At 37.6% G+C, this 27,373-nt stretch overlaps 1 protein-coding gene across 4 annotated transcripts in view; it reads right to left on the bottom strand.

Moving 5' to 3' along the window:
• The window catches only part of SRPK2 (SRSF protein kinase 2), a 148,165-nt gene that overhangs the window by 89,261 nt on the left and 31,531 nt on the right, over window positions 1–27,373 (bottom strand). The window contains exon 3 of one of the 4 annotated variants that reach the window (XM_052791033.1): window positions 11,135–11,198. The exons of the other annotated variants lie outside the window; for them this stretch is intronic. Within the exon in view, the coding sequence (XP_052646993.1) occupies window positions 11,135–11,172 (38 nt within the window). The 5' untranslated portion in view covers window positions 11,173–11,198. The remainder of the gene's footprint in view (window positions 1–11,134; window positions 11,199–27,373) is intronic. 4 annotated transcript variants of the gene reach the window in all.

The raw sequence follows: 27,373 nt of genomic DNA, 5'->3' as shown, positions 1-27,373 counted from the left end.
TATGCCTCTGTGCTTTAAGCAGAAAAAAAACAGTAAAACATGCTGTGCCTGTGATCCCAGGAGAGAGTTGTGTGGGGGTTTTTGGGTGGTGTTTGTTGGAGTTTGGGGGGTGGGTTAGTACAGTACTTGCTAGACAGGTAGACTTGAAAACATAAGCAAAATAGCTGCATGTTGCACTTTGTTTCTACTCTGCTCAAGCAAACAGAGCTCTGTGTACATGCTTTGTAAATAAACAGGACTGCACATACACACACACACAAAAATCTCACAACCCTCAAATCACAATCTATTTCTCTTCCTGAGAGAAGCAACTTGGCAAAGCCTCAAGTGTTAGCTAGCTCTTGGGCTCTTATAATAGAAACACTACATGCCAGGTTTTCTGAATACAGATGTCAGATAGCCAAATATTGGCTAATACACACTATGGGTCTGTGTTTTTCGCCTGCTCAGCTACCTTGCAAAGGAATTGAGCAATCTCTTGATGCTTGCAAGGTCAAATTAATGACTGGCCTTCCTGTTCACCTCGGAGACATTACTCCCCCTCTAAACAAGGATATATGATTGCTTTCCCCCCTTTTTAAACTAACCCAAGAAATACTTTTTGACCGCTATTATCAGACAGCTCTTTTCTGGACCAGAACACATAGAAGCAGGATGTCTAGTCTGAGTTGGTTTATGCTTCAGAACTCCTTACTATTACTGTGCATCACTGTGCTATCTTATCTCGCATGGGTTTTGCAATAAGCACAGAAGACAAGTTCAGCACAGTAAGTAGCACTAGTTGGTTGCAGTCATTGCTGAGTCTTGCCTTCATTAGATGTATGAGCCTAACATCTCCAGCAGGCCTAAGTCTGAGGCATAGAGTATATATTTAAGACATTGAAAGAAGATACCTCACTTTTCCTTTCTAGAAATATACGTGTAAACTGAATAGGAGTTAAGTAGTAGACAAAACTCTGCAACAGTAGATTTCCATGAGACAGAGAAGTAGTAGCAAAGGAATGGTGCGTTTTTTTATCCTCAGCTGATTTCAGTCTTTTGGATGCCCATGTCAGATGACCAAAAAATCCAAACAGACCTAGATCCAGTTTTGACAGGTGCTACTAGGGCCCTGGGAGACCAGTGTTAGGTTATCTGATTAAAGGCTAATCTTAATAGAAACAGATCCAGCAAGCATAGGTAGAGAAACCCTAACAACCTAATCAGTGAAAATGGAGCACGTGAATCAGCTACTCCCAAGACCATCAATTAGACCATATTCCCCCAGTGTGAAACCCACCAAGATGAGTCAAGGAGGAAACTCTCTCCCCAGAAACACCTTGAAAACTAAAGGTTATTGCCTAAAGGGGTACAGGACTTATTATGGGATGCAGGGAGGAAAAACATTTTGAGATTGTGTAAAACTTACCGTGGGACTGTGAGAACATGCAAAACATTATGAAATGTTTAGGGGAAGGCACCAGAGGCAGAAAAAGACGGGGATAAAGGTAGACAAGGGAGAAGGTATGGGAAAACAGCAGGGAAAACCAATAAATAGGGCACCCAGTGCAAATAGGTGGCTGGCCAGTGCACTTGCCTGACTGACCCCTGCCCCTGACCACAACTGTCTATCCTATATCGCCATTAAACGCTATTTCTGTCTTTTTTGTGGATGCACTTTGTTATGAGTGTGTACGTGTGAACTCAAGCCAACTTCAAGCCAGACTGGCCAGCAAGTAGAGGTGCTCATGCATCTAGGTGCCAACAACTGGGGGACACCAATGGGTCAAGACTTCAGCAACTACACAGACCATTTAGAACAGGCTACTCGGGGGACCCATATAGCATGTGTGTGAGTTTCCATGAAAATTCCACTAGTGGGCTTCCATTCTGAGGATCTGGAAAGGAGGAACAGGACTGGGCTGTCTGTGCAGTTCTTGCTTGAGTGCTCTGTGTATGTTTACGTGGGTGCCAATAAAAGCACTGGTTTGAGTATCTGTTGATCTGTGTGGCCAGCTGCATACACATTTTCTGTATGTGTGTATGCATGCACACACACCTATTGGGAATAAGCACTCGGTCTCATTACTGGCTGGCCCTGGGGACACAGAAGTGCAGCAGTCTTGAGCTTACCTATTTAGCTGGGACAGGAGGTATGCCCCTGGGACCCAAAGCCCTCCACATCTGGCTACCTCTAACAACTGGCATGGCTAAAAAGGACACACACCTTTAGCTAGTTTCTTAGCAAAGCTATCCGTAACCTTTGAAAGTGAAGTGTATAAATCTGCCTAAGATTGGAGTTCGGGGTAGTCTATACCTGCTAAAGCAGTCCTCGCATCTACTGGACACACTCCATGAGTTTTGCTAAGGCATTTTGTAAACTACTGAGTATTTAAATAATAGTAAAAAAAAATGTATTAACATTCTCAGGCACCATTATACTTCAACTGGATGTCCTCTGGTTCTTTTAATAGCCCTTGAAATTCCTATGTGCTAAACATGTCTGAAAGGAATCTTGACCAGGTCTTTCCTATGTGTTTTTTTCCAAGTCAGGACTCTATTGTACACCATTGTAACGGAAGAGTAACACAAATAACGCAAAAATACAGATGAAACAAAGTAGATGTAAATTAAATTACCGGAACGTATTTAATAATTTTGCCTTGGAGAAACTTGTAAACAGATCTCCATAAAGAGAAACAGCACCTTTAAATAATAGTGGTCTGCACAAAAAAATCACACATTCTCCGGCAGCATACTACAGCTGAGGTACCCAAGGAATAGGGTCTACACTAATCTGTCATCTCAGTAATCCACCTACAGATATCAAGAGTACTTGTGAGAAAGGACTTTTTTCCTCAATCACCAATAATTTCTTTTTAGGTTCTGCATTCTTTCACTTCTGTTGTGAAACATAAGCATTCTGAGGAAGGCAGTATCTTTTTTTATTTGGCTTGCTCGACTAATACTCTGAAACATTAATTACCTGGGAAGGAGCCAAGTGAGACTTCAGACTAAGTATATAAAGACTGTTTGTACTCTTATTTATATTATATTAGAATGAAACATTTTATTTGATAAAAGTGTATTTCAGAATCACTATGGTTGATCACCCTTTTCATATCTCTTAGGGAAGTCTTGGTCCAAAGCTGTATTACAGTCTTCTCATAGCTAAGACACCAAAGCAGCAGTGGAAATTCCTGATTCTTGTCACATACGCAACAGGAGCTGTCAGAAGGCTTTACGCTGTCGTACTGAGGATGACAAAGCACCACTCTGAGGAAACCACCGCACGTGGTCTCCTATGCGTAAGGTAATCCTTTTATAGGAGGACTCATAAAGAGCAGAGCTAATTCCAAACATCTTCCATTCTAGTTCATGGCATGGAATAAACAGAGGTTGATACATCCGTTTGGTATGTGGGCATGGCAGGAACTGAATGGTTCTGTGGACAGTGGCCACAGCAGCTGAAGATGACAGACAACGAGAATCTGCGGGTCCTGGTGTTGGATACAGAAAAACAAAAGAGCTTTTCACTGAAGCCTGTAGGAATTTCAGACCCCTTTTCCAACTACACAGAAAAATCACTGCTGGATACTCTGATACAGTGGTTACAAAAGAAAATAATACTCTATATAGTAGTATTAATGACAAAAACAGTTCTCCCAGTTTCTGCCAGAACTACTGCTAATATTTAAGCTTTGACAACACAGAACAAACACATAGCTTAACAGTTTCTGTACTAATATGGCCTTCCTTGCCCCCAAAAAAGATATACACTACTCCATCCCCATGCATAGTAGTACTGAGCAACAGAAGAGAGGACAAGTCCTTGCCTTCTTAGGAAGGCTGTGAACATCCCAATAGATTTGGGGCATAGGAAGTTGTTTCATGAAAACAAAGCACTGAATTCTTAAAATGTTTCATGTTACTCCAATGACATTTTGCCAAATAAGAAGTAGCTTTAAGAAATTCTCCTCCCTTCCACAGAATTACGCTGCTCCAGGTTTTCGAAAAAAAGTCTTCAAGATTCACTAGCACAACATTAAAATGCAGATGTTTCACAAGCTTTCAAGAGAAGAAAATATTACCTTTCAGTAAATGAGGCTATCACCAATTTACAGTCATTTGTTGTTTTAGCAGACAACAAGATAAAGTTAGAATTAGGACACATCAGTACAGAGAGGTTATTTAAAGTGCCTTACACTTATTAAACACAATAGCCAAAATTTCATACAAACAGAACATCTACGTGGGATGTGGTTCTGGTCTGGAACATTGTCCAGTCATGGAATAAAAGCAATCAACCAGCCTGACGGACCTAAAGCTATAATCAGATGAGGAAAGCTGTGTAGACAGACTTGGTAAAGAACTGGCACTCCTTCATTTGTAGCATATATAACAGGCAGAGCTTGGACCTTTAAAGAATAAAAAAAAGAGAAAAAGAGTGAAGCAAAAGAAAGGGAAATAGCAATTCACTATCTGTCTAGTCACAATCAGCAGCATGAGTTTGGTAGGGATCCTAGGTGAGATGACTTTAATACTTGTTTTTAAGGCAACAGTGACTGGATTTTGCCAGAGAGTTTAATCAAGCCTAAGGGTGAGTCTTGAAGAAAATACAGAAGCACCTGGGGCAGATACTTGCTCAGGAGCATGAAATTCCTAAAGACAGAACTAGTAAAAGACCTTCTGGTCACAACATCCATTGGACAGAAAAGGTATTTTTCAATCAAAGTGAAAGACTGGTGGATATCCTCTGAACTGTATGGCAGGATTCACAGCAACTCACAAGCTGAGAGATGCCACGATTTCCTGATAATATGCTTATAATACACAAAATATGCAACAAAATGGAATGCTTAAATTGGCATACATTTGCTTAATCTGTTGCTTAGCGTCTCTTGGTAACTACATCAATTGCGGATCAATGAAAATACACATATCACATCACAGTAAATTTACTGAATTATATTAACATTTAAGTATTTTATTATTCATTTGTAAGTATATAATGTGAAGATGCAGAAAACCACAAATTAATTTATCTTGTAACACAGCACAGTGACAACAGAAATGCAGTCATCTGGCATAGGTACACATTGTTTTATGCAATCTATCAGGTAACGTTCCCTCACCATCTGTCTACGGGCCTGGCATGGACATTTTAGTGAAGTCATGATTAAGACTGTGATTAGGCAAAAAGTTTCAAATCCTGAAACAAACTGAATTTGTAATAAAAAGCTTTGCTTAAAATGACCTGTTATTTTTTTGCCAACATTCTACCCTGAAGTGGAATTGGAGTACCTATGTTTACCTTAGAAAGTATATTGTTCAAGTCATAGTTTTGCAATTTTTTTACAAACATGGTTTTTTAGCCATTAACTAACTGTGTTCTAATCATCACTGGACTGCTTGAATTAGTTTCCGGTGAACAGTTCTCTTATAGGAAAATCTCATACAACCCCCCAGCACCTTCAATCTCTCCCTTTCCCAAAGTTCTCTTATTTTAGTTCCAACATTAAGTGCCAAAACCCAAGATCTGTGTTTTCAGAAGGTATATTAGAAACCTCCCTGTAGTAAGTATCTCACAAATAACTGCATGATGAAAAGCTCTTAAAGATAAAAAAGAAAAAAATAAATAAAAAACAAAAAATAGTGCACAGAAGATCACCTGAATAGTAGGGATACTAAAGATACATCTCAGTAATGATTAAATATCAAAGTACATGATTTTCTTACATATAGCAGAAATTCCAGACAGACACAGGAATAAACTGTCTACCACTAAAAAATAAAGCACACTTCAAATTCTAAGTATTTTCAAAACCTACTGATGAACTGATACAGGTGCTATCAGCTCTAAAAAGAGTGCAGTGTCCCCTAAAAATACCACCTTGAGTGAAAAAGCTGCTCCACAAGTGGCTGCTTCTACATAGGCTATTTCCAGTTACTTCTTTCCTACACAAGCACAACGGCATGTTGCAGCGTTCCTTGTCTCTACACCTCTTTCAAACTTCACCTAAAAGCCTTGCATGCTAAAACAATGAGCCTGTGAAACCTTTAATATGAAAAATACACAAAACACAGGATTTATTTTGGTCCAATTTTAGTAATCTATAATTAAGTATCTAGTCTAAGAGAGCTATACAGGCACACTGTCACCAGAGTTTGGTGGTGGAATGAAGTGCCTCCCTGGATAAATGGCTTAGGGCCCGCATTAAGATAGGATGATTTCCTCCTTATTTCTGAGACAAAATACAACAAATAGCAGTATTAGCTTGCAATTTTGAAAAAAGGGGAAAAAATATACACTGTTCATTGTTATCATATATTATTTAAAGAAAACTGAAAAATTGAAGTTGTATGACTACTAAAAATAAATCTGAACTGCCCTGAAATGGAAGTTAGGCAAAATTTCTTTTACACTTAAAAAAAAAAAAAAAAAGTAAATTGGGAAGACAGCTAAAGAAAAGATGTTATTTTAAAAACGTGTTTAAAAGTTAGTGGAACTGATGAAATAGTTGCATTATTCTGATAATTATTTTTTTTTTCAATGTTACTTACATAAATAACAATAGAATTATCTTATAATGCCCTATTATCTAATAATTACTCCAAAACATTCATGTGACACACAGCAATGTCAGCTCACACTGAATGTTGAGCTGATGGTTCTTCTACTTTTAAACATGTGTTTTATTTCTGTACTTCATTACAAGTGACACTTCTGCCTTAGGAGAAGTAGAGCATCCATGATTAAATTAAATTTAAAAAAGAAAAAACACACAACAACAAAAAAAAACCCCCAGAACAAAAAATTTCCACATATTCCTAAACTGTAGGAATCCTTCAGGATCATAAATTGTTTCACAATGCCTCTTATATCAACATTAGGTCTCTTAGAAAAGGAAGCAGACAGTACTCAGCCTCCCTCTCTTTTCTTCCTCTTCATTAATTTAAGATTTCTTCCTCCTTTACTTTATCCTTGACTGCATTCTTGGCATGACCTGATGAAGAAACCACGTAAAAGCATTGAGAAATACATTAACTTGCTCTGCAAAGATAAATTACAAAAAGTGAGGGGTATACAGAGCACAAGGCTAAAAAAAAAAAAAAAACCAACAAAAAAACCCCTAACCAGAACAAAACTAAAACCAGTTGTCCTTAAACCTTGCCTGCACCACCCCAGTGTAAATACTTCTACACATTGAATAACACAAACTTTGCTGTCCTACAGTCATTTGAAAGTATCTTCCCTTTACTGCTATTTCTAAAACCCCTCAAAATCATTAAAATTGAATTATATACACACCTGTTATCTACTTTAAGACTGCTCATGAGTGGCTGCTATTAATTTTTTTTTAAAAACACTGAAGCAGAAATTCATTTCAAAGAAACGCGCATATGCAGCCTTTGCGGAAAGACAGGAAAAGAGTAGGTCAAATACTTCAGACTTACCAGCCTTGCTAATAACCTTTACCAGTAAATACCCTGTGGTCAAACTGCATTGCTAAGATGACATAAATTTAGAATCCAAAATCAGAGCTAAAAAAATACCTAGTTCTTTGTCCTAGAGTATGAAAAATACTATATACATTAGGTTTGCAGTCTAAAGAGCAGAAAGTGATCCAGGTGGAAGAAATTACTTTTCTCAAAATGAAACAGAAACTTACAAGGAATTCCTCAAAGCCCTTAAAAAGGCAAAAAAGAAAATCTGTACAGCTCAAAAGGGTTGACTATACTGTACAGGAGAAGAGTCTGTAACTCATACAACAGAAATGAAAGTTTTTACTTTCTTGGAGGGTTCTTGAAAGACCATCCTCCTCTGTTTGGCTGCTGCTACTTGCCTTCTAATGACATTTGCAAGGCTTGGACAAGTAACCTCATGCAGCCTCCACTGAAACATAAAGAACATGGGGGTACCTGGTAGTTAAATTACTACTTATTAGATAAAGAAACCAGGAGTGTGTCACATGGTAAGCATGCTGTGGGAAAACATTTCCATGCTATGCTTAAAGCTCAGACATCCAAACAAATCAATTCAGTGTGACAAGCTACAGTACGTTACCTGATCCACTGTAACCGTCCATGTGCACAAATGCATCTGTAGTTACCCGGGTTACCTTATCAACAAGGAAGGAGGGCTTTGTCACAGGCTGCTAACACGTACACGGGCAGCATTAACTACTCAGAAATTTAGGACTTGAAGATGCTGTCTGATTGTGTCTGCTTAATAAAATATCCCGTAACACACCAAAAGACAGATATCTTATCCCCCGCATCTGCAATTACATTTTTCCGGGGGGGGGGGGGGGGGGGGGGGGGCGGGGGTGTGTATGAATCTCACTACGAAAAATGTCTCAGCTTTGTATTAATCTACTTTCAAGACTGCAATGTCTTTAACATCTCAGAGGACCTCAACAAAAGGATTCATCTCACTTTCTTGCTAATGTCTCCTAAAAGCTTCTTAAAAACAAAACAACCAACTATCCTAAGAGAATGCTGCAGGATTTTCTAACATGTTGAGCTTCCACAACAGCCAAACCATCCATTATATTCCAGCTTCCTTCTCATCATTTTTTTTCTCTAGGAGAGGATAACATGTTGAACTTGCCAAGCGAGCAGGAAAACCTACAAACACTAAACTGCCTTGTAAAAATAAAGACCAACCAAAAAAAGAGGCAAGTAAAGGGCTTCTCTCTCATTCCTTCCCTATTCCCATTTCACCAGTTTCTGTAAATGCACAGAGCACCTCCTCTCCCCTCCCCTCCTGCTATGCAAGCACTGTCTAGCAGCCTCTGCTAGTGTAGAAAACAAGAAACAAGCCATGGACTCTTTCAGATCTTCCACCCAGCACTTCCACCCGGAGAACTCAAGCTTCTCAAAAAGTCCAACCACTAGGAGCAAGGGTAAAAACTGATAATAAAAAAACATGCAAGTATGAATTACCTTTCTGTGTTTGTCAAAAAAAACCAACTCCGCATATTTTCATGTCTGTATGGTATGAACACACTCTGCAATTTTGTTATACAGCAGACTGAGGGCAGTTTAGCAGTTCAGACACTCAATACTATAATTTTTTTTTCCTTAAAAACATCTTATACAGTAATTTTGAAAAGGCCTTGAAAGGAACTGGCAGCTAATAGGACAGACAGCACTGTTTCATAACAGCTTGCAAAAAAATTCAGTCTATTTTTAGATAGGTGAAAAGAATGTGGTTATTAAAAAAACAAAACCTCAGATATATTAAGTTGTTTTCATTTATAATTGACTACGTAAATTGTGCAGCTGATGTGTCAAATCAATCTCCAGGTGAACAGTACCACATATTTAAATCCTCAAAAGAAATCTATGTGCATATGCAACATTCACATTTTAATCTTATTGCAAGATAATGCATCATGCTGTTACAAAATCTTACTTTTTAATGAATGGCATTTAAATGGATCTCAGACAAATGCATCTTTTTCTCATTATGTATTATAATCCTTTACAGGGACCTATTCATCTAAGAACACCATTAGTTCAACTATGAGCATGTTTGCTCAAAAACAGACTGATGACTTTTAGGGTGCTGCATAACATTCATATTAATAAATATCTACATTATATACTGAATTCCCCCCCAGCAATGCCAACAAAAGCCTTTCCAAAAAATCAAGTTAACACCTGTTTCCTTTACTATTTTCACCCCATCATCCTCTCTGTTATCACCACCATTTTATTAATCTTGTATTTAAAAATTTTAGGCATCAGGGTGGGATAGAGGTAAACAAACAAAAATTAACATTTTCTTTTATGAGTCTTAATTTTGAATAAATAAATAAATAAAATATCTCTCAAAGCTCCTCTTATATTTCTCCATTTTGGAAAGGTGACTTAACAACCCATTCCCCCCCACCATTTTCTGTATCTCTCATTGCTGATATTTTGTTATACTACAGCTAGTGAAAGGCAATGCAGTTTGCTTCTATGTATCTTACACAAATATACTTACAAATTAAATTAAATTAAACTGCTCATTTTGTTTTTTAAAACCATGCATGCCACACAGCACTTGAGCATTTTGAAAGATGGTCTTTTAGCCTGTTTCCATAAGATAGCTTTCAGTGCGTTATGTCCTTCTATGCTAAGCCATTCAATAAAATGTACTTTAGATAATAAATTCAGCTAAACATACAGTCTGAGTCCTTAAAATTAGTAATTTTTTTTGCCAACGTCCAATATTAAAATAGCAAAATAGAACATTTGGATGGTCTTTTGCATACAGCCAAAATGATTACTGTAAATAATTTTGGGGGAAAAAAAATGTTGCTCTGGATTTAAGCAATTTTGAAAATAAAAATCTCTCCTAAAATTCAGTCACAAGCAAAATAGAAGTGAGCAGGGCTGGATCATTTAAAATCAACAAAATAATCACCAGGAGGTTATTTCACATCAGAAAACTTAATGTGCATTTAGTACCTCAAAATATTTCTTTAAAATGAAACAGCTACTTGAAATTGTAATAATCTGATTGACAGATAAAATAATTGCTTTAAAAACACTTCTGAGTCATTTTGTCCTTACCTGCAGGCATGAACCATTACTGCATGCAGCGACTGCTCCATTTCCTAGCACAGACTTGAACAAGGATCACATCTATCTTACAGAATGTGACTAATTGGAGGATTTGCGATTCCTGAGCTACTTTGCAAAGGACACTCCCTTTCCACATAACAGGACATGAAACGCTTCACCAAGTTACATTTCCTACGCATCTAAATTGAAAGGAACCCTTTGCAACCGTGGAACGGTTTCCTGCAACACAACAAAAACGCGAGGTCTTTGAAAACGAATTTAGAAATCGAGATGCTGCTTGCATGACAGTGAAAAGGAGCAAGGTCTGCAACACCAGCACACACAAACCAGCAGCCTGCTGTAGTATGATTTGCATGCTGCAGCCCAGTAGGCTTCATTAAAAAAAGAAATCAATAAATCTCTGCAAAAACGCACAAAGCTTAACCAAAAAGAGAGGCTCAACGGATACGGTACAATAACCAGCATGCAATACGTAAACAATGCTAGCAAACTTGCCGAGGAAAAGAAAAAAGCCCTGCGCCGCTGCTTGGCAATGCTACACCATGAATCGTTCATGCAAGAGATGCAGCTGTACCTTTCTGAAGAGGACGACTTCTCAGAGTTAACTGACATCAGCAGCTCAATCTTCTGCTTGATTTCTGGAAAAATCAGAAAATATTCACAACCGAGACCGCCTGCCCTCGCTTTCCAAAGTCTTATTAACCACACGATTTTATTTCCCTAAGCCCTTTTGTTCGGAAGGAGGCCGCAGGAGCCACACTGCCTGTGCGAGGGCCGGCCCAGCCGCGCTCTGAGGGGACGAGGCGGGAGGCGGCGGGCCGGGTCGGCCCGCGCACATGACTGGGCACGGCGGCGGGCGGAACCATTCCGCGGGCGGGGGGGCGGGGGGGGGTCGCCTCTCATGCGCGGGAGCCGGCACGGTTACCGGGCCAGTCTTACCGCCACCGCTGCCAGCGGGTGCGCGGAGGTGAGTTTCTGAGGGAGAAAAGACGAAACAAAGGATTTATGGCACGGATTATCTTCCCGGTTAGTTGTCTAAGCTGTATTGGACACCCTCGAAAACCTTCAGATCAAAAGCCCTGAAAAATATGGCTCTTTGAATCATTTTTGTCACAAAGAATGAAGTATTAAATCACTACTTTCATGCACGGGTTCGAAGTCAGACATGGAAAACGCTACACATACCTGGATTTTATTTTTTAGTGCCCTGTCCCTAAATATATATACTACAAATTACAAAAGAGACTCCAAATATACTTTGAAAAGTAGTATTCCATTTTCCTTCGGTTTATTAATATCTATTAATTACTAAGCGGAAACACCCACCCGGCTAACCTGGGCTGATACCTCATTGCTGCCATAACAGAAAGCGCCTGGCAGTGCAGCCCCGCACGGACACCCGGACCAACTGTTACTAAGGGGGAGATACACCCTTGTGCCGTCTGTCACTTGTTTCACAAGAGCCTGTCGAAGCACAACAGAGACAGCCGAAAAATGAATTCACCAGGAGCTCTGGAGTCAAGAGGCTTGTGACCCCAAAAAACCCAAAGAATAACGTCACGGATGCCAGCATCGTTTTAAGATCCTATCCTCGCCGGAGACCGTAGTGCCACCTATGGAAATACTGGTAAGACCTGTGCAACATTAAGACTATGTCCACTTGTCTACAATCCAAGTAAACTTCAGCAATTAGGGATTAACTGTTCTATGACAGGAGAGCTTCAACCTGACTTTTTTTTTCCTTTCTTTTCAGAAATTTCTGAAAACAGGAGAAAGAAGAGAAACCAGATTTTTTTCTTCCTTTTTTTACCAAAGTTAAAAAATTGTTACTGCTACTTGAATGAGTTTATCACCCTCATGCTCTGGTGGAGGGGTGCAAGTCAGCAGCGATCATCACCTGGTTAAGCGTATGCCACTTGTTCTCCCCAAAACATACAGACTGGAAAAGCTTCCAAGAATCTCAGTTCTCGCATCCAAAGTAGTTGTTTCTCAGAGCTTTCAAGACATGTCTATGAAACATCCATGTGTCCACAACCGGCTCCGCTGCGTGACTGTAAGGACCGTGCAAAACTTCCTTTACCATTGCCCATCCCAGGCAGCTGGTGCTTCTCCAGTCACAGCTACCAGATGACTTCTCTGCCCACCCAGACTCATGTCCCAACAGAGGCAAAAGTTCAGCTGCCGCAGGAATGTCCAGCCTGGTGGCTGGGAAATTTGTGTTTAAACCGTATGAAGGCAGTGCAAAAGATCAAATAGACCAAAGAACAGTGGCATGGTGTGATCAAAAACATCTACTGCAGGACTCAACCAGGTATTCAGAATATTGCAAAAATATTTCTGTGAAAGAGACTGCCTTTAAGAAAATTCAGGGAAAAAAAATTACTTTGACAAGTCTCTGAATATAGACTACTTGATATTACACAGGTTAAAAGAAAATATGTACTTTTTTTCCTTAAAGACCAGCACACCTGCATTTCCTTACGGATTCTCTCTTCATAGTCTGACCCAATATGGTTCAATATGAACAGGATGCTTTGTTACACATTGTGATAACACATTTGTGCTGCCAGTACTAAAAGTGAAAAGCTACACCACAGAAATTTTTGTGGTATGGAGGAGACTAAAGCTTTGGACAGCTTTGTAGAGAAAGCTTATCCCTTTAGTACTCTACTTCTTCCCCCCACCCCTCCTCTGTATGAAAGAATGTTAGAAGGCAGCGCTCTCAGTTGCTTACCCTCAGTTTTGGACAGAGATAAAATTGACAATTTGGAGATGCAAACTAAAGATAATTTCCCCTACCATAGATCCTTGACACTGACTGACTAAATATGGTCCTCAATCTCCTAATCCAACAATTTTTTTAATTACTTCTGAAAATGCTTAACCCTGTTAAAACTTAAAATGGATTACATAAACAGGTATTAACAAGGCAGGATTTTATAGCAAAACAAAATCCACAGTGCTTGGAATAAAGTGATCAACTGACCCATTCCATAAGCAAGCCTCCAGATAGGCTTCTCAATGGATGACTAGAGATTATTACACTTATACTTTATTGCTAACAACACACTACAAGATATTAAAAATAAAATCCAAGATATAAGTTACTTCACTGCAAACTTGAAGTCCCTGGATGCTCTAAGATATGCACAAGGGCATTTCCTTCTGATGGTATTCCACCACATAATTTAGTTTTACTATTTGCAACAAAGTGGCAACAAAGATTTATTTAATATAGCAAAAAGAATTTAAATAAAATGAGACTTCACAGAAAAAAAAATCTAGCATCATTAATGAGTGTTCCATTCCACAAGTTGATAAAACTTCCATCACAAGGTTTTGGGGTTTTTCTTTCTTTCCCCTCTCTGCTTCTCTCCTGTCAATTTGAAATATTTTATTTGGGATTTACCTATCTTTGTCTCCGCTATCTGAGATTTTTGCAAGCGGACCCATTTCGTTCATTTTTAAAAGCAAATCTGTACCTTTACACATCCATACTGCACCCCCAAGGTCAGGCTGATACCACCATTATCACTCCTCATACAAAACTTATCATGGAAACAATATCACCAAAATAAGACAGATGAGTTTTACACTAAGTGCCTTTTAGGCCAGAAGAGAAAAATGGCTGCAGAAACAGCAATGTTATCCCTTATTTATTTTGATTATTTATAAATTACATATCCAGAAATCTGGGCTCATTTACAGAATTTATTAGAACATTCAAGTTGCATCCCAAGTCCAAATAAAAAAAGAAAAACCCTCCAAATTGTGGTTACCCTACCACCCACTCAGCCAACCTTCGCAGCCCTGAAGAATGCAAATTACAGTAATATTTGTTAAAGTCCAAGTTAAAAAAAAAAAGGGGGGGGGGGGGGAGAGAAGAAAAAGAACAGTTTTACAACCAAGCAGCTCTTCCTGAAGGCCTCTTGGTTCAAGCCCCTCCAACCTGACACAGAGAGCTAACACTTCAACTTTTGGTTGACCTCAAGTGCTGCAGCACAGAGGTAAATGCTTGGCTGTTCAGGACCTACACCCATTACAGATTCAAAGAAAACCACCTTTAATGGCTTTTATGAGTTAATTAGATAACTATATTGATCAGTGCACAGACATACAGTGAACCTCTACTTAGCAAGCAAGTACTTATGTTCTCACTGAAGATTTTTGGACTGTCCTAATTTCAGAAGCAACAAAAAGATGGCACTGTAAGTAGAACCACATCCAGAAGAATAGATCATAACACTGTGGCTGAAAAAAGATGAAAATGAATGAAAATTAGTGCCTGCAAATCCCAAAGCAACAGCTAATACAATATATTTACCAAGCTACAAAATAACAATAAATTCAGTTATGGGCAGCAGTATCGTCACCAGCCCCCCAGTTGTTCCATGCACTTTATCAGCCCACTTTGAATAATTTTACGTTGTGTACAGATCAAGTGGCAGACAATTGGCTCTCATCCAAGACCTGAGTGAAGCAGATACACTAAGTCTCTAAAGCCATACTATTCAAGCTGTGATTGAATGAAAACAAAAAACAAGCTCAGAAAGGCTCTGCACTGCCCAAAATGGCTTCATAATCACATAATCATCATGATTTTTTAATATTTTTTTTAAAACAAAGCAGAGACTAACCATTTAGAGGAATCTGTGCTCAGACTATTTTTTTTTAGCCCAGTTGTTTGCCTCCTCTGAGATGTTCAGGTGTAGGTTGTGGGTTATATGAGAGAAAAAGGCATCTGATAAAGTTAAAACAGGAAGGGATCTCCATTTAGAGAGAGATCACTTGCATCACCAAAAAAGGGGGAGACCAGAGGCTTGGAAAAAATGGAGAGGAGAGCCCTACAAAGAGATGCTGGCAGTTTCTAAACTCAAAGGGGATTTGTAGGAGAGCATCATGCCAAAGGCTCCAAGAAACCTAAAGTTTCCACAACAAATCTAGAACAAACTACCTCAGAAAGGGTAAAGAAAGAAACTCTCCAGACAAGCCAAAGAGAAGCTATTTTATTTCAATAATATGAAAGAAGAAGAAAAATAAAGTGATATGGGAATTGGGAACCTCTGACAAATATATACATGATCTGGAAAAAAGAACAGGGGAGCAGGTCTAGTCTGAAATTTTGTTTATTTGTTTTTACCAATAAGAAAAAAACCCAAGAGTTCTCCACAACAAAAGAAAAAAAGAACCCTAGCTGCTGCTTAAGCACAGATGGAAAAGCGTGGACAAGGTATACAACACTGCACAAACTGTTCCTTATGACATATGGGTAGATATCAGAGTCACCACTATTTCAAAGTCAACTGACAGAAGTCACTGTTTCACTAAAAACTTAATCATGTCTATTGCAAACAGATTATCTTGATGGCCTACAACACGTTCATCAGTCAACATTAAAATATCTTACTGACAGTGCATGTATTAAATTTATCCAGGGCAGAGAACCACTGTTGCAGAACTCAACTAGTACAGCTTTTATTTTTTCCTTTTGGGAGCAAGGGAAGAGACAGAGTGGCAAGCTAAACATACTACCTTCGATTTGTTGTGATGTAAAGCCCTGCCATACAAAATTCCATACATCCCTTTTAAAATAAACATTATACTAAACAGATGCAAGAAAAATATACTTAATTTTTAATTAGTAAGTAGGCTCATCCACATGTTTTGTTAATCTAACCTGATCATAAACTAGCAGATTCAGTGCTTTTCTTCCATTTTCTGTGCAGCGTATACATTAGCACATGAGCTCAAGATGCTTTTAGCCTTTGTTCTACAATATCTTTAAACATCTCCTTCCCTATCAATATCCATCCTAGTCTATTCCCCATTGTCTTTTCCTTCTTTACGTCACATTAATGGTACAGCTGCTTGGATCTTACATTTTACCTATTAAAACGCTCATCTTGGGGTAAGTTGACTGTACTTCCAGTGTTACTGTTAAAATAAATAATTCTGCTTCCCAAATCCTATAAAAACAGACCTGAGAATAGTATGCAAAGCAAATGAACCAAACGACCCATTCCAAGTAAATTTTCAGCCTTGAAACCATGAAATGCGTTAGGAACTTCAGTATTACTAACGTGATTTTATGTGGACAGATCTATGTTTTAAGCTGTGAATAGTTGTTGCACAAGTGACATACTACACAGCACAAAAGAAGGCAATAAATTAAAATTCTCCTGATGAGGCGCAGGGTATCACAGGACAAAATTAGGCAGATTTACACAAAACTTGAGAGGTTCACTCCTTGATCTCTTTTAGATAATGTACTTTTAAAATAGGAAATAGTTCTACAAAGCGAACTGCTGAAACTGCAGGCCCTGGCACCAAGGGTTTCAAAATGGCACAAACACAAAGCCTAAATACGATCAACATGTGAGTATTAAATGGGGTAGTATGGAAGCACAAAGAGTATAATTACCCTAAAATAAATAATTCTTCCAGATGTTACTAAGCTTTTGAAGTAAGGAAAAAAAAAAATAGTAGCTTTATGGACTTCTTCAGGTCTCTTACGCACATCAACAGCAATGCTGATACACAAGCCAGTGACTGCCTCGCTGAAGAATGAGGGACAGAAAAACAGCTGTTTGCAATCTCCTGTTGCAGAGATTACATTAATATTTTTAGTATTATTCTTCTTCAGTATCCTAAATAATATTTCTGCTCAAGGCATGAAGAAATTACAATAGAACTTTTAAGGTCATGCAATACTTGAAATACTAAAATCACCATTTTAAAAAACTGTTTACTTTGAATTGATAAAACTAACCCCCCTCCTTTCCTTAAGGGGTGTATAAAAAAGTCAGTAGAATCAAAATGCACAGCATTTTAAACATTTATGTAAGAGTCATGTTTTAGTGACTGCTCTGAATGTAAAAGTATATTTTAAAAAACTCTCCCCCCGCCACACACGCAAGTAGTAGGGACTAGATGAAAGACACAAAGGGGGAGCACAGATCCTTTATTTGTATACACTGCACAAGTCCACATCATAAGCACCAACTAAAGCTGGGTGCCACTCATGCTCAGCTCAGCAGGCATACATAATAGGAGTCCATATCTGCCCAGAAAAAAAAAAAACAACAAACTTACAGAAATCAAGAGAAAAATCTGATTAAAAGAAGTATTTCATTTTCCCTTGCATAAAGGGGGAGATGGATTTACTCAGTATTTACAGGAACATTAAGTGGACTTAATGTTAACAATACTGAGTCTTTTTTTTTTTTTTTAAGAAACTATAGATTGCATCTGATCATCTAGTGATCTCAGAGATACAGAAACACTGATTTTTCAGATTTCTGCTATACTTAAAACTCTGCTGGAATCATCTGCTCAGGTACTTTTAAAAAAATATATTCATAGTAATATCACTGTTACCCTTCCAAACTGAATTTTTCATACCTGAGCTGAGGTTGAAAAATAATACTTTTACAAAATATTCTGAGGAAAATCTGCCTTCCTTCAAAATGGCTGCCAACCCCATTAGTACCCAAGAGATAAGTCTACCTTAAAGACAGGTATCTTTCATGCAGATGACACAGCCAGTTGTTCAGCCCTGTTCTCATTAACACAAATGGGGGCCAAAGCCAATATAAAAGACAGTATATACCTTTAATGGTAGCCGTTGCCTTGTTTTTGCACAGGAAAATGGAAGACCATTCATTGAGAACTTACTGAACAATGGTATTCTATTCAAGAAAAATAGCAACACTAGTACTATCATTTTAAAACTCCATTTCACTGAATCTTCACCATAAGGAGTACATGGAAAAGCACAGGATTCAGAAAGGAATGAAACATGGTAGGAAGAAAACATGCACTGCAGGAGATCTCAGGGTGGAAACCAGAAGCTTGAGAATATCCACCATACGGTCAAGTTTGTTTCTGCTTCTCCAAAAGGGAAAAAAGCATACAAAATACACAGATGAGTTTGCCTTTTACTTGTTTAAATATTTAGTTTCCAAATATATAAATATACAGCCTAAGTCACCTACTTAATACCTCTGAAGAATTTTTAATACAGTCAAATTCTTGAGTTTCTTGTTGATGTTTATATATGGACATTTTTAAAGGAAGTTTGTAGATAAACTTGAGGAAGCATTAGGTATTTAAGAAGCAAAGCATTAAGGTATGCTACAATTACTCTAGAAATGGTCCATTATAAACCCAGGGAAACAGAATTACAGTTAAACATAACTATCCATTTGAATTTCTTTTAAGTCACCCATGTAAATTTAACTAAGCCTTGTTGACATAATCTGGCATTTGATCTTTTGCCAGGCTGTAGTATTCATTAATAAAGTGCTTACTGAAACACAAAGATGACATTAAGAGGAATTCTTCATTTTGGTAGTTCTCCTGGGTCTGGCAGCATTTGCTGTACCAGATGCATGCCCAGCACCAAGTTGCTGCTTTTCCCTCCCTCCTCCCATCTCAGCCCAATTGTTAGTTTGAAAATCTGTGGTTGTACAAAAAGCCATTCTTCAAAGAAAAACAAAATTCAAAGAAAAAAAATTAAGATTTAAACTTCTTTTTCCATAACTACTTGTCAGATTAAATACCAGTAAAGCACACCAAAGAAAACATTATTAAACCCAAATATGACTGTGTTTGTTATTTTCTAATTATTTGCCTTTATTATTGATATGTATTAACATAATCTATATTCTATTGTTTATATTATTTGCAATAATGTATTAGCTTTATTATTCATATGTATTTAACCTTCATGAGAAAGGTTTTGTTTGGAGGGGACAAGGGCAGAGTTGAGAACATTTCTTAGAGTTGCTGGAAAACAGAAAGCTTATTCCTACAAGTTTATCCATTCTGGGAAGAAAAAAACCAAAACAACAAAATATTCACTAATTATGTTAAAACGTATTCTCCTGTCCTTTAAAATCAGCTGCCAACTGCTTCCTATTACTAAGCAAAAAAAAAAAATCTTCATATGAGAACAGTTGTATATAAGGTAGCTAGAGACACAGTGATTTAAGAAATTATTACTCTGTTAGTTAAAACAATAAATTATTGGCTTTATTTTCCAAACCTCGTCTAGAGTGAGGCAAATGGTTTGCTGAGCGTGCATGGTCAGCTTTTCTGCCAAAGCTGAAAGAAATTGAACCTCTGGCATAATAACAGAGTGTTAGTATTTTCACACCCTCAAACTACATCACTTCTAGCATCTTCACTGTCTTAACTCACTAGACAGAATGGATAATTTCTGATTTCTAGTCTGAAGTATTTCTAACTTATTCCTTTTACAATCTAGTGTACAATTGTTACTGTGTTAGGATTCTTTCAATAATAGCATTTTCTTTCAGGTCTACAATTTGCCTAAATGCCTGAAGTGCTATTCAAATTTTCAAATACTATTATTTTTCCACTCATTTGTTATGTGCTTTTTCTTCGAAATTCAAGAAAAAAATAAATTGCTCTAATGTTGCAGAATGACAAATTAAATTCCAGTCTTAAGAAAAAACAGGTTTCTATTCATCCAAACTGAGTCAAGCATATGTTACCTTCTAAAGTCTAAAGCAATGACTCATAAAATCTTGCACACACTCTGATTCCTGCCTCTCCTAGGAGATGAAGCTACATGATTTACCCAGAAGGATTAAACTGGGTCACAATTATTGAATACATGCTATAACCTTAAACTCCAGGTTAGAATTTCTCCTCAGCCTTACTTTTTATTATCATTCACTGTTCTAAGAAGCTTTACGTTTTTACTTTTTGTTACAAATCCTACAGTTAGAAATCCTTATAGTAGAAATATTTTTAAATTGAGGTATTTTGACAGGATATTCACAGGATGTTTTTCAGTATGTTCTGTCAGAGTTTTTATATTGTGATCACCACCACAGTATCTACATAACTGGCTTTTCCGAATATTCTTGCAAGGTTTTCAACATTCCTTATCCAGCAGATCATCAGGCTCTTATACTCCTTGAATTCTCAGCTGTAAAGAGGACATTGTCAGCTCTGTTTCTCTAGAACAACTGACAGGACTTGTTTCACCTTTTCCAGCCTCGTAAGAGGACAAATGGTTCTCAGAAAAAGCTCCATCAAAAAAGTACGTGTCATCCTGAGCACAAAGCAAGCCAAAAACCTCTCCACTTTAGCAGTGAGTTGTGCCCCACTGGGATGCGGGTCCACCTGGTGATCATCTTACCCAAAGCATAAGTCTTCAGGAACACTGGGGAGGTTACAGAACTGTCTCTGTCAAACTTCAATTAAGATGCTCCTTGTTGTTTACAAGGAAGGAGATAAGGGGAAGAGAGAAACAAAAAAGTGTTTTTACATGAAGAAGGAATGAGAGCGTCTGTCAAAGACGGCAGGAGGAGCATCCTCAGCAGACATTAAAATTGCCAAAACCAAGATACTGATGTCAGCTGTACTATGCCACACTTGCCAAATAACACCCAATACTCCTTTTGGGTTTACCTACTGTTCCTTCATTTGGACACTGTACAACTGCTGTGTAAATAAGCCTGTCCACGTCCACTGTGTAGTCTAGGCTCTGGAAATCACTGGCACCAATGAATGAAATATTAAGGCTTTGTCTCACAGCAAGCTTCTCCATATTACAACAAGCCTCGAAATCCCGTATCCGATCAGTTAGCCATCCTTCAGCATGCTCTTTGCAGCTTGTTTCTTGTTGAAAAGACAACTGAAGGGCCAATACAAACTCTTGAAGGACACTGAAATCCTCTGTTAGAGCCTGTCAGACCAACATCAATTACCGCAAGAAAAAGGCTTTGGATCATAGCACCTGCACACACCACCTTTGCTATCTCTGAGGCGAAGCACACAGCTGGCAGAAAAAAATTAACGTGAAACCATCACCACTTTCCAGTCATCCAAAATGCACATGCGCTGTGATCATACCTGCTTCTCATATGTGGATGTGCCTGCTCACTACCGTAACTATTGCCAACAAAAGCAGAGAAGGAAATCATTGTCTGTTGTAACAGACAACTAGTAGCAACAATGAAGCCATAACAATCATACCTGAGCACAAATATGATTCTCCTGTAATATAGCATCTTTTTATTATTTTAAAATATTATTTTAGCTAACTAAATAGATCTACCTATTCTTAAATTACATCTTGATCAAGTTTAAGCTTTTAGAAACACTATTTTTAGTAAAGCTATAATACAGAAAAATTAAATTTGAAAATTATTACTGGAGATAAAATTGTACTGATGACAAATTTTAAACATGCATGCAGTGCCCACAAAAGGAGGAACCTTCTAATTATATTTCAAGTGTGTTTCTCATGTATACCATTTTCACTCTTTAATTGCCAGTGCCCTGGATTTACATAGCAACATGAAAAGACACTGGGGATTTTTCCATAGGGCTTTTCCCTAGGCTAAGAGTGGACATAGTGGTAACACAGGAAAGTATTTATTTAAACTGATACAGATGTTAAAACACCCTAACACTGATAACTTGGCAAAATCTTCAAGTAAAAGACATTCTTTTATTTACACTTTCTTTTTTGCAAGGAACAGAAATACCTTCAATTCTTCAGATACCTGCCTTTGTAAAGTCTGAATGTAATTTACCGTATAATACATATGTGTATTGAATATCTACCATTGAATATATAGGAAAAGAATATATTATACTCACAAAAGCAGAAAGAAAAAATATGAGGTGCTTCCAGATAAGGGAGTGCTATGAAAGCCTTCTAGTCCTGAAGAACTTCCATCAGGAGTATTTTTAATTTTATAGATACAACACACACATGCAAATACATGTCAAAATATCCCCTTGCTTTGCTTTTGCGCTATTCTTCGAAGAAATGGGATGTTGATTTTTCATTTTTCTTTTAAAAGCAACATTATACATATGCAACAACAATAAATGACTGGAAAGGAGTCTACAGAAACATCTACAAACTTTTACTGCAAGATTTAAGAAAAAGGAATAAGAAACTTAAAAAAAATCTTATCAGAAAAAATTCTGGCTGCTAGAGACAAAATATTTCCATAGGAAAGAAGGAAGTTAGAAGTAACCACAATCATGGAGGTATTTATATAGAGCAGAGGTCTGTCCAGACATGAGATCTGATCTTGCAATCGGTAAAGCTACTTATACCTCCGCTGCTTTTTTTTTTCCTCATTGATGTCTCATCTAAATTATATCATCATCAGCTATTGCTGATGATGAATTCAGTGTGCTTTGCTGGTCTGCAAGCCCACCTCTTTAACATTAAGACTTTCAAGATATTTTTTTTTTTAAGCTCTACCTTTTTTCTTTTCACACCCTCAGCCCTTCTCCATCTGACTTCCCTGTCACTTATTCAGCAATCACATGAGAAACCTGGTATTGCCTTATCTAAAAGCTGGCTACAAATAGTTTCTTCTGCAATGAAGACACAGTGATGTAGGTGGCAAGTCATCACCATCCACTCTGCAAATGTGTGGTGACATCATTCAGTAGCTAGTCACCGTCCTTCATTACCTCCCATCTCCTCCTACATTGTATGAAGCATATTTTGTTGAGCAATGCCGCTAAAAGGTAGAAGTACGTCACTCAGCCTTCTCCTCCCCTGCAACCCTACCAGCTCCTCTCCAGGTCTCAGCCCTGGTGGCTAGCATCTAACGAGTCAGCAAACAATGTCATTTACACATGTCCACATGTCTTCTTCAAACCGTAAAGTTAGAACTCCTATACATTTCAGTCTTTTTCTGCATACATGAGCAGAGCAAAACACCTTGACTTCACTGTTGGCAAGAAGCATCTATAAATTTAGGTTTTCAACAATACGGTCCTAATTTTGGCAGCTGTTAGAACAACACTTAAACAATATACAATGTTGAACAGAGTGCCAACAGTGTCAGTTATGTCCTTCATAAAAATAAAACCCTACTGAAACTACAAGAAACTTTGTTTTAAAAATAGACCAAAGTCATAAAGACATCAAAAGGAAAAAGAAAATGGGAAGAAAAAACAGATTGGCAGGTAATATTCTACCTACTACTTTAGGTTTCACTGAGGGCTCAGAGAAAGGGTCCATCCTTAGAGTACTTCCCTTTTTATAAACACGGGGGAAAATGGAAACCTATGTTAAATAAAATAAAAAACCTCATGAAAGAGCACTGAAAGTTAAATTATCTGAATTCTCTTCCAGTTTCACTATCCTATTCACCATTCCCTAAAGTATCTAAGTTTACAGTCATAGAAGATACGTGCTTGAAAATCAGATCATTCAAGTTTCAACAGGACAGGCAAGTCTAGCCCAGACAAAGCCTACCAATGATCATCCTGGCTCCCTTACAGTGAAGGAAACATGCTTCAAAGACTGTATTTTTAAATGCCACTACTACTTCACCCTACTTATAGGAAACCTTAGAATATAAATAGATTTATATAATCTTTATTTGCTCCTTGTATTTAATACCCATAATGAGATCATTTTTCCTTTCCTTTTTATGCATATATAAAAAGTAAGCAATAAGCCAACCTTACAAGTCGATTCTAAACAATATCACTTTGTTAAGTCATAAGAATCACCAATTTACCTTCAAACGTTAACTAAGAACTAGATGAAGAAAAAGAGATGAGAAACAGTACAGAGACTGTTGAGAGACACAGGGAGCAAAATAAAATCAGCAGAAATCACTGAGAACAGAGAAAAATTGAGGAGAAAAATAAAGCAAAAATTCTGGGAGAAGGAGAAGGGAAGAACATTGAGAGGGAGAAAAGGTATGTTGCCACAGCGAAAACAGATAGCTGAAGACAGTAGACAAAGAAGGATGAGAAAGCTCAGGAGAGTGTAGGAAGAAAAGCAAACTAAACAAAGATGAGGACTAAATCTTGCAAGGGAAAACATTGAATGTAGCGAATGTACTCAAATGAGCTGATGTGTGGTTGTTTAGGAGATGGAAGGCAAGAGCACTTTGAATATTTTAAGGAAGATCAACTTGTGCTCTTCTATGCACTGTCTACATGATACACCAGAATATGTACTGGAAAATAACACATCCTTCCTTCCCCCCCCCAAAAAGGGAAATGACAGTAACCAGGTTACTACTCCCTCCACCCCTGCACTGCTCCTTCTACTCCAACAAGCAACTAAGCAATGACACGAGCAGCTGAGGAAGTGGCAGGTCCATGAGTTGTACCCAGCACGTTACATTTAAACCATGTTTTAGAGGTCCCTATATACTGGAAATATGATATATTAAGTACAATTTACACCTATTTTAGGAGAGTCCAAGTATATTTAGAGAACCTGTAGCATCTGCTTTTTTACATTTGAAATACAGCTTTTGCCCATAAAAAACTTGTGAATAAGGCAGTAGGCTGACATCATGGACACAAAGTAAAAAGTGCATTTAAAAATAGGATCTTTTTCAGACTTTTATTTTTGCTGTTGTTTTTCATCCTTATTTTACTAGAAGACTGGGGAGAAGAGCTTGCTTTTTTTTATTATTTTTTTTAAATATGCAACACCCTCAATTGCTGTGTTAAAATTGGAAGAACTCCCAATCAACATGAGTCATCAAACCACTCCTCCAACAAGAATAAAAAGACAGCAAGACATTGCCCTGATTTATTTCCACTTAGAAATATCAACAGGAAAAGTGACTGAAAGTGATAAAATATTCAGACTTGCTTTATTCCCCAAGGACAATTACTGCAATTATTTTGTTCCTTTGTTAATCTGCTTGAGAAAGCACATAAGCTGACCAGATAAAGGCCAGATCCAGAAGTATGTAAGAAAGTGTAAATCAAATTATTTTACATTACACTTGGCTATGTCCAAACATCCTCTTAAAAATCTAGCTGGAACAATTTCAAAAGCTACCAAACCCAGCATTTGTAGTGCATAAATCCCTAGTGTACTATGGACATCATTGAGGATATCAGCATTATTTTTAAAGAAAGAAGAAATTGCCTTCCTACAGTAACTTGTTCCACTGACCGAAGAGGCATGATGACAATTTTCAACCACTAACTTTTAGACAGCTACCTGTTAGTGTCTACCTCTGAGTTACAGCAGGCTCCTTTTGCTGTAGACGGGGAAATGGGAAGTTCAGGACAGAGTCATCTCATTAGTTGGTTTATCTAATCCCAAACAAGATCAATCACCCCAAGTGCCAGTGTCTCTCCACCAATAATAAAGAAGTCTGGGTAACCAGATAGGATGTAGATGCCTACACTGCAGACATCCACGAGGTCAGGTAAATCCCATCCTTGCTGGATGGATTCAGGTAGCTTTATCAATGCATATAATCTTCACCTATTTAGTTATCAATTCCTGTTGTGATTTAACATGGGATTAAGGCATCATTTAACATCACCCTTCTTTCTGTATTAATTACACCAACTCACTTTCCTTCCATAAGGTATAAACAGGGAAGGAAGGCTAAGGCTTTGATGGTTTTTTTTGTTTTACAGTAGAGTCACTCAGATGTCCAAAAATGTTTTTTAAATTGCTATTATTCATTGCAATCCACATATGATAAAGTCTAGGAACAGGTACTAATATAGCTACATTAGCACGTAAATTCCCCCATATTGATGGCTTGCCTCTATCATAATAGTAATAATTATTCTTCCTTGAAAAAGAAAAGAACAAGGATATGACAAAGTTTGAAGACAGGAAAGGCACAACAAATCAGGGATAGTACCAGTGGAGAAAAAGTGAAGCATTTGTAAAAAAAAAAAGTATTGAAAGAAGAGTGCACAGGCATGTTAGCTGAGAAACATAATTTTAAAAAGACTAGACAGGGAAAAACAAACAGAAATTTCTGCTGTATTTCCTTCACGCATTCTCATTCTTATACTCATATTTGCGTAAAGTAACACAGAGGCTGAAAATTTTTTGTTTTTAAAGTATTATGGCAAGATAAACAATGAAGTACACAGCAGCACAGGGAAATTTAAGTAGTGATGTAACTCCACTCAGGCTGATAAATTTACATGGGATAAGTCTGAGTGGATATATTTGTGGATTGAGATACACACAGGACTGTACAAACATTTTCAGCCTTATATTGCTTCAAATCTCTATACATATGAAATTTCTAGTTATCAAACCAAACTCTTAAAAACTGGAATAAATACACACACTAAAGGCCATTGCAGAATCAGTGTTTTTATTTACTGCCCTAGAGAATTTAAAATTTCAGTGGGGATACATACATCGTTATTGTCGTCAGCACAAAAAAAGAGCTATCAATGTAGGCACTATATTGTTCCTGGAGTGCAAGTCTGTGCGGGATCTGTGTTCTGCATCCAGGGCCAGGCTCTGAAAGAATCTGGATATTGCCACAGTTACAGCAACCATTATTGACCCTTTTCAACTCAGCTGTGCATTTTATATTCTTTTTTTAAACTTTGAAGCTAATACCGTATTATGAGTTAATGTATGAATTGGTGAACTAATGTCAGAAGACAAGATTTTAGACACACAGCCAGTTCAAGAAACAGAATCCTCAAATTGCTACTCATAGGAAAGACTTAAGTATCTTATAGTAGGGCACATTTTAGCAAACAGCAATTGAAAAGTGACTGAACAGAACAGTTAAACAATAGAAGACTTAGTCCTGTAACCATTCATTGAACTAAGGTTTCAACTTAAGTCTACTATGAGGTGGCTGAATGATAGAATAAAAATGAATCTTCCAAAATCCAAGCAACAGGCAAAACAGAAATAGGTCAATGAACAAAGATAGCACCTTTTCCTGTGTAGCAAAATCTATCCCAGAGTGCTGACATACAGTGTCTTTCAGTTCTGACTTATCACTTTTATTATGTTTATACTAAAATCAAGTATGCAGATGGTTTAAAA

This window comes from Harpia harpyja, chromosome 6, assembly GCF_026419915.1.
Source record: "Harpia harpyja isolate bHarHar1 chromosome 6, bHarHar1 primary haplotype, whole genome shotgun sequence".
NCBI lineage: Eukaryota > Metazoa > Chordata > Aves > Accipitriformes > Accipitridae > Harpia > Harpia harpyja.
The sequence above is the reverse complement of the archived record's forward strand: the minus strand, read 5'-3'. Positions and strand labels throughout refer to the sequence as shown.